Source organism: Trichoderma harzianum (genome assembly GCF_003025095.1).
Source record: "Trichoderma harzianum CBS 226.95 unplaced genomic scaffold M431scaffold_2, whole genome shotgun sequence".
Taxonomy (NCBI): domain Eukaryota; kingdom Fungi; phylum Ascomycota; class Sordariomycetes; order Hypocreales; family Hypocreaceae; genus Trichoderma; species Trichoderma harzianum.
The window spans coordinates 1,177,094-1,185,555 of record NW_020209250.1 but is presented as its reverse complement, the minus strand read 5'-3'; the positions used below and the strand labels follow the sequence as shown (position 1 = coordinate 1,185,555).

Sequence of the window (8,462 nt, the reverse complement as noted above, 5' to 3'; positions counted from 1 at the left end):
CCAGGGCGACGCTACGACTCCCCCGAGAGCCAAAGGAAGCGGCCGCAATGCGGATTAATTTGCTAGCAATAGCATTGAGCCTTGATTAGTCCCGGGCTTGAGGGCCGCCATCCTTGCTCACGTTGACTTCGTCCGTCGCCATCATTAGCCCACTTCAGTGCGTGGCGCGCCACCTCGTCGCACCGTGACGACGATTCTCAGCCGCTTGAGATTTGCTGCCAAGTCTGGAGTAGCATTCCCATTCTTTCTTCTCCCGCCATTCTCCGTGGCGGCCTGTCTTGGCTCCACGGGCCTCGCGCGAGAGCCGAGGAACCCATCCACTGGCCAGCCTCAGCCAGCCCCATCTGCAGCTTCTCTCTGCCCATTCGCCGACTAGCTGGGTCCTTCGGGGGGGAGACACGGGGAGAAACCTCGTCTTTCAACTCCGGTCACGTCTTGATTGCCTGTGGCCTCTTCATCTTCGCATCCTTCGTCTATCTCATGCTACTCCTATCCCTCAGACGGGTAGATGGAGTCGCTTCAGCCGCACGACGCAGAAGGCTCTGTGCCGCCACCACACAGCTCTTCCGCATCTCTGTCACCTCCAAATAAGCGCCGACGGACTACGACAACTAACGGTGACTGTTGTCGCACTTGCAGATTACGGAAGGTAGGCAAAGATTCTTTGTTGTTTTCGCATCACCGTCGCAAGGCGCAGCGTGGTAGGCATATGTCCCGCGCTGGGCTCTGAATCCTGTTTGTTCATTATGTTTACACGTATTTTGTTCTGTATGCTGCACAGCTAGACGTTTCTTTATCGCACAAGCGGTCGTTCTATTTGCTGTGTTGCTGATGCTGCGGTTCTTCTATCTCTTCTGTTGCGTTCCTAGGACTAACACAGAGGCTTTCCCCCCTTTCCAGGTCAAATGTACCGGAAACCCTGGAAATGGACCTTGCAGCAACTGCTCAAGACTGGAGCTCACCTGTAGCTTTGCTGCATCTCCTGGCGCTTCCGAAGAAGGTAAATGACCAAAGCTCGCAACAAGTTCGGTTTTAGGGGGTTTCTGACAGCTAGATCCAGAAAGAGTTTCTAGAACAACACCTTCACACAGCCATACAGAAGCAGGCACGCTGAGGAAGAGAGCACAGAGCGCGTGCAGTCAGTGCCATACGCACAAAACGAAGTGCTCTGGAGACCTGCCCAGGTGTAAAAGATGCGAAGCTGCCAACCTAGTCTGCGAATATACTCCTACCAGGAGGCGGTTCACCAATGTTCGTTTCAACCGTCCAAAGGCTGAGGACCAAGCCCCTTCTACTTTGCAACCCCTCAAGCTGGAAGAAAACACTGCCCTCAGCCCCACGAGCAGCAATAGTACCAGCGTCCCATCTTACATCCTCGAAACATCGAATCTTCAGGCCGAGTACGCGTTTCTCCCCCTTGTTGCGGTAAAGAAGAGTTGTAAGCAGCGACTAACGGTAAATGATTCAGGAACATGCTACTCAGAAAAGATATTATTCTTACCCACTTGGACGCCTATTTTGATTATTTGTACATGATGCCAAGCTTAGGCTTTTTACACCCCGAAGTCACCTACCGAGATGTTCAGGTATGAGGGCCACCATAGGATGCCAAGTGACCACCAGAATCACCTAACATTGTTGTTCTTAGGAAAACAGATTCCCTCCTGCTCAGGCAGCGGCCGTGTGCTCCGTCACCAGTTTCTTCGTAAATCCTGGCCTGGCTGGCCGGGAGTTTGCAAGAAAATGCAGCCAGCAAGTCGAAATGCATATTTACCGCAACATCTACAAGTTTTCTGAGAGCGCCCTCTTTTTGTTCGCCCTAAATATTCTTTTCAACATTCTCGACGGTTCGCACGCAAAAGTGTGGCAATGCTTTGGTGTGGCCTCGAGACTTATGATAGGCTTGCAGCTGAACTGGGATGTCACATCACGCCACTCCACCTTTATTCAACAAGAATGTCTTCGACGCATTGCCTGGCAGCTTTTCAGCCTTGACCGCCTATTAGCCGGTGGATATGAAGAGTACATATCTTGTCGAGCCGAGAATATGAAGATTAGGCTGCCCTGCAATGAAGCTGCTTTTAGGGAAAATCGGCCGGTGGTTGCGGAGAGGCTTCATGACAGGCCTTCGCGCTGCTCACCGGCTCTGGGCCTACACGGAATCCAAATTCTTCTTGTCGATCTTCGGCATCGCATACAAGTGTAAGTCTCTCCTCTCTCCCGAAAGAGCCGTCTACAACTAGGTCAGAATACTTACCAGATTGCAGATCGACAAAAAAGCTAGCATTGCCTTCTGGAACAGCCATTGCAGCCCTGGAGCCATCAAAGGTTATGAAGGATATTGCTGCATTGCAGAGCGAGCTAACTGGGTTTCACGTTTCCATACACGACGAGCTACGACTCACTGACCAGAGCATGTCTCGATATGCTGCCTCGGACCAGTGGAGAGGGTACTGTTTCTTCCATACGCACATGGCTGTGAGCCATATCGACCTCTATCGATTCTCATTGCCGGGTCCCCGAAACCAGTCCTCGATAGAAATCCTTCGAAAACTCCCTCCAGACTTTATTGCCCGGTGTCAAAAGCAGGCCGTCGCCCACGCCATGAGTTTAGCCCGGTTTTTGGAAGCCATTAAGATCGAGACGGACAGAATGCCAAACCCCGGAACTCCTAAACTGGTAGGCGATTACTCAGTTGCACACATGTCCACTCAGTGCATTCGAGTGTTGCTCATCGCTCTGCAATACAACCTGTACGAAAACCTGATGGATACTACAGCACCGGTGTGGAGAGGCGCCGAGACTAGCGAGGGTCGGATCAAGTCGTTGATCGGCACCATCATGGAGATAACCGAGGCATGGGGCGAGATATTCGACATGGCCAAGCAAGCTGTATGTTGTATTCTGAATATTCTCTCTCTCTCTCTCTCTCTTTCCCCCTTTTCTTTTCATCTTTATTTCTCTTTCATTCTGCGACTACTTTAACTGGCATTCTAACAAACGACGGATAGCACGACTGTAACAAGGCAATGGTGGAAGAGTTTTACAAGAACGGGAGGATACTCGATCGAGGTAACGCTGCCATTAACACCGGACAAGAGCCAACCAAGGACAAATTTCTATTTGGATCGGATGTTTTTATTGAGCGAATGAGCATCCCTGACATGAAAGATGAACAGAGGCGCCGAGCCGCGAATATGCCCGTGTCCGACTGGTGGATGGGTCCATCAACGACCCAGCAAGCATCGTCCAAGAGTGCGTCACCGCTGATGATGCCTTATTCTACCCCAGAATCGAGCTATGACGGTGACCACGGACCGCCCGGCGTCCCCCTGTTCCTCGCTCAAGCGCGCAACGTATCCCTGGGCATCAGCGACATCTACGACGCCGAGACGGCGGTCGGCATGCAGCCGTCCGACATGCTGGCCATGATGCCCAACAACTACCAGATGATGCAGACCGAGGTCCTGAGCGGACAGGGCGGCATGCCCATGCTAAGGATAGACGACGCCATCCCCAACCAGGCCATGTTTCGACAGCAGGACGTCCCGCCCGCCCAGCCGCAGCACTTCATCCCGACGCAGCAGGGCATCATGATGAATGGATATGTGCCGCCGCCGTACCCTGGTAGCCATACTAGTGCGCCTCCGTATCCGCAGCAAAACAGCTTCAATTGAGAAAAGAAAGAAAGAGGAAAATGGGAGAATTCTTCAGGAGTTTTTGAGATGTTGATCATATGATAAAGCGTCGGTGTTTAGGGCGTTTTTGGTTTTATATAATGCCCCTTTGGGAAAATGAAGACGGGGCATTGTGTGTATAGCTAGGGGTTTCTATCGTTACATGTGTGCGAGACTGCACGTTGGATTCGACAATGGCGTGGCAGTTTGTATTGATGAGAGTTGGCGTGTGTTGTGCATAACTCGGTTGTATGTACTGCAATGGCCGATATATGGTGAAGAAGGTGAAGGGTTTGGGAAGCGGCATCGACTCTCCTGTTTAGGATGGTGTGTTGACATGCTGCGCGATATATACATTAATGCTGTCATGAAGAGATTTCTCTATGAGCATATAAGGGGAATCGTTCATATTCGCGAATACTATATATTCTGATGAAAGCATCTGTCCATATGATATCAGTCTAGGTGATATACTCACTCAGTAGGCACGGTCGTGATGACAAAGTCAACCTAAAGGCATAATTCTTGATTATACACTATGTAATATCTTATACAGCTATATCACAAAAGAGCCATATCTTCAGTTCTTTCATCAAGATGGCCAGTCTCGCTATGTACTAAGGTCTTGTGTCCAGTTCCCCCCCTTTTTATTCCTCCGCTCCATAAACCTTCCCTCCTCCTCCCCCCTTTCTTACTTAAAAACCCGCCCTTTTTATGTGCTTCTAAGACAACCAGCCCAATAGAACAATACCAAGCCAATCCCAGCTTGGTGCCGCCCTTCCTCCACAAATCCCTTAATGAGGGCAGAAGATTGTAGTATTGACGCGGAGGAGAAGCATTGAAAAAATAGCCCCACAGGGGAGAGAGAATTGACAGAATAGTAGACCCAATCATGGCAGCTGTGTACGATATAAAAAAAACAGAACTTGAAGTAACCGCTGCATAAACTGTAACCCCTCACATGTAGTTGCGCCATGTGCTTATCTATATGTCATAAGATCCGCTAGGGAGAGAAATGAAATAACCTTCCTCGGAGAAGAAGATACCGGGACTCGAGAATACCGAATTGAAGATTATGAAAAGAAGAACGAATAGAGAAACATGGTATCGAGAATTTTGAGTGTCCAAGACTTGGTATCCAAAGGAAGTCGTTACACAGAGGATCGTTAAGTCTAGGTAAGAGCGTAGTGGAGGTGAAATTTTTTTATGTCGTCGTGTATTTTTTTTTCTGCTTTGGTAGGCATGGCCTGGGATGTAGTAGGAGATTCGGTGGACGAAGAACAATTATCAATTAGCTACTTCAGTAGTGGTCGAAGTAGGAGTGGTCCTTCTCCTTGAGGCCGCCGATCTTGTCCATGTCGACGGAGTAAAACTGGCCCTTGGCTTCCTTTTCGTAAGCGGGCAGCTCTTCGTCATGCATGGGCTCAAGGCCGACTGTGGCATTTTCTCCAACACGAACGACGACAACTCGGCCACTCTTCCGGCGACCTTGCTCGTCCTGCTCATCAGGGAAAGTGATGTGGATCTCGGGAACATTGTCGGGGGAGTGAGGTGGTGAGCCGGGGGTCCGCAGCATGGGCTGGCCATCACGGCTGATGAAAAGAACGCTGGAGCGACCGTTATGCGTGGTCTCAATGGTGAGGCCTCGGTGGTTCTTGACATCGTTGTAAGAGGGTAGAATAGGCTCCTGGGTCTCCGGGTTCTGCAGCTGTCGCTTCTGGCGAACTCGGCGAAGCACAAGCAGGATAGACACAAGGATGAGAATAAAGAAGGCAATGCCGAGCACGATCAACAAGGCGTTGATGACCGTGTCGGAGCCGCTGTCAGAGTCATCGCCTCGAGCGAAGACTTTCAGGGGACCGATCTGGCCTGCAGGACGGATCTTGTTGGCGATTTGAGAAACCGAGCGGGCTACATCGAAGTGAGCCTCGTCGACGGATCGCCTCATCATAGTGAGTGAAGGCATATTGGGCAAAATGTCCCAAGTATTTTGGTTGCGTTCAAGAGTGAATGAATGGATGGTTAGCTAATGAGGCGTCATGGTCAGCATATTGTTTCAAGACATGTTGTACTACAGAGTGTGTCCAGCCAAATGATGGGATATATAGAGGCGGAAACAGCGGCAGATGACGACAAGCAGAATCTCTTTTTTTCTCTCTTTCTTCATCTGTTTCTCATGACCATCGATGCGGACGTCACTGCCATTTCACAGCTGTGATCGGACGCACAGACAAACATCGCGACGTTCCAAGGAGGGGTTGGCGCAGCAGATCCCCCAGCCTCTTCCCAAACGTCACACCATTCCCCGTGTCCATGCCATTGTGTGTCTCTGCGAAACAGGTGCAACTCACATAATTTTTTCCTTCCCCGTAGGCAGGTTGTCCGCAGGATTGCTAGCAAACGCTTGGAGCCGGCTGAGCTGCGAGACTGAAGAAAAAAAAAGGAATGTATATCGTAGTCGTCGTTTTGTTGGTTAAAAAAGGAGTGGTGAAGAACGCGTTATAGGCAATGAGAAAGGACCGGACGGATGCAAGGCTAAAAGAATGAAGCCTGTGCAATCCAAAAGGAGAGTCTTCGGATGAAGAGAGAGAAAAAAGAAGGTAACGGCAGCAGAGAGGGACAATGAACGTAGAGACGCCTCTCTCTCCCGGCAAGAGATGTAAGTTTTTTTTGTTTCTGGCCAGCGACGATGGTTGAAACAGGACGAGAAAGATCAACTGGCAGCCAAACGGGGGGAGGTTGAAGGTCAATCCTCGCTCTACCTGGCGCGGGTCCCGCTGTGGCAGCGAGCGGCACAGGGCACTCGAGGCGCTACAGCATGCAGGACAGCGGCCTTGGAGTCCCCTAAGTGGTCCAGCCGAGCGGGGTTGCGCCTGTGGGAAATTACCTACAGCTCGAATTGGGCCACGGACCCGTCGTGCCCCTGACGCTTAGCACGGCTGCGGCCAATCAGGCGCCGCGTAGCCCTGCAGCCCATTTATAGCGCCGTTGAGCCCTGAGCGAGGTCGAAGCTAGGCGGGCCTCCCGAACGCCTCTAGCGGCAATCCATTGGACAACTGGGGTCCGTGTTTTGGTTAGCCAGCAGCGAGGTGACCTGGAAAGCCAATCCAATCTCCCCTGCTCCATTTAGAGGTGCATGCGGGAAGAAAGAGAAGTACGAGGAAAAAAAAGAAATAAAAATTGAAGAATAAGAAGAAAGGGCACGCGTTAGGATGCCAACTGGGGAGAGGCCAATCCTGATGCGGTAACGAGACTCTGCTTGTTGGAGATCAATGTTGTTTACTTATTGGACTAGCATCATTACTAGCTGTAGCTTTAGTTAGAACCCGTCATACACCATCATCTCCTGCGCAGCCTGACTAAGACCAGACGACAAGGCACCGGCTCGGCTAATGGGCAGACAAACACGCACACAGCACAAACGCTCAACCTGGGTGTCAGTCGTACTCGTACGTTGCTGCGCCCATTGAAACAGGCGTTTCGAAGTGGCACGCGACAAAGCCGACGCAGAAGGGAGGCTTTCCCTTGTGGCCAAGTCGCACGCAAGGGCGGCGTCGTGTTTTGTTTGTCGCCCGCCTCCAGAAGTGTCAAAGTGTCGTGTCTCGGATATCTCCAGAGTGGGTGGATTGGGCTCGTTCCAGGGAAGCCGAGAGTTTTGTTGCCTGGCGAGTCACGTGTCTGGTATTGTTATTGATGACTTGTCATACATGGATCTTTGCTCTTCGAACAGGATCGAATACCCTTGCAGTCAATAGTAACTAGAACTGGACGTGTTATGTTGGGGTCAATCATCATGTAGTTGAGAGATGCGCATCTAAAGACATTATAACGCCTTCTCCCTTTGTCATGTTTTTCTATCCTCACCTCCAACCTTGTAGCATTAGCCAGCTATCCCTCGAGTTTTGAGACCCAAATATTACCGACTGATCCAGATTATCTTAGTAGTCACTTTTAGTGCCTCTGATGCCCTCTCCTCGGGTGCTAACCTACACAACACGGATATGAAGACGGAAAGTAATCGCGCTGGTGGCGAGCCTTTACATGCATACATATTGATTGAAATATCATAAATATGAAAGAGTCCATGTAATACGATACATCGCAAACATCGCAGCATCTCCAGATAGTGTTTGCAAAGTTGCGGGCTGCTATTCAGCCAAACATTAACGCCATAAAGCCCTGTCCCAAAAACACCATCGAAATAAACATGACAGAATGATACTCGTATTTATCACTAGAGTCCAATGGGTTACAACTCCAGAGAACACTGGATGTTACAGTAAGTGCATGTGCAGTTTTTAGCAGCCTCAACTTAAAATTATGCGCAAACTCTCCCACCATCGGAGCGGTAGACCATGCAGCAGTTGCATGTAGTTACGATGCAACCACATCAACTCTCAACCCCCCAGACAAAAACAGGAACTGCACGTCTAAGAGCATCGGCTGGTTCACCGGGAATCAAACCGAACTAATACGAGTACCGCTATAAACTCTTCGCATAATACCTCCCGAAACTAAACTCGGCGAATTCAGCATCCTAACCAGACATGGCATCATTCCCAACACCTCAGCTGTCCCAAGCGAGCCCATTACCCAGCATCCTATTCCATCCCTTGCTAAATGCCATGCCATCGCACCCATGTCATCGCATGCTCGTGGGAAACCTTGCATCTTTCGCCGTGGACGCTTCTTTGTCCCGCTCTCCCCACAAGCCTTCTCCGACTTCTCGACATCCCTATTTCGGCTCAGCTTTGTGGGACCGCACGACACTTGCATGGTTCGCAT

At 50.4% G+C, this 8,462-nt stretch overlaps 2 protein-coding genes across 2 annotated transcripts; one reads left to right on the top strand and one right to left on the bottom strand.

The window, feature by feature from the left end:
- Positions 1-433: 433 nt before the first annotated feature.
- On the top strand, positions 434-4,118 carry M431DRAFT_503827 (hypothetical protein). The gene is made up of 7 exons (XM_024918362.1): positions 434-649; positions 901-1,000; positions 1,061-1,400; positions 1,469-1,586; positions 1,649-2,202; positions 2,268-2,892; positions 3,012-4,118. Exons 1-7 carry the CDS (start codon positions 509-511, stop codon positions 3,675-3,677), a joined length of 2,544 nt encoding a protein of 847 aa, XP_024778546.1. The 5' UTR covers positions 434-508; the 3' UTR covers positions 3,678-4,118.
- Positions 4,119-4,774: 656 nt separating this feature from the next.
- M431DRAFT_289014 (hypothetical protein) lies at positions 4,775-6,309 on the bottom strand. The gene is made up of 2 exons (XM_024914079.1): positions 5,906-6,309; positions 4,775-5,703 (listed from the first exon to the last, which is right to left on the bottom strand). Exons 1-2 carry the CDS (start codon positions 5,990-5,992, stop codon positions 4,978-4,980), a joined length of 813 nt encoding a protein of 270 aa, XP_024778545.1. The 5' UTR covers positions 5,993-6,309; the 3' UTR covers positions 4,775-4,977.
- Between the last annotated feature and the right edge of the window lie 2,153 nt (positions 6,310-8,462).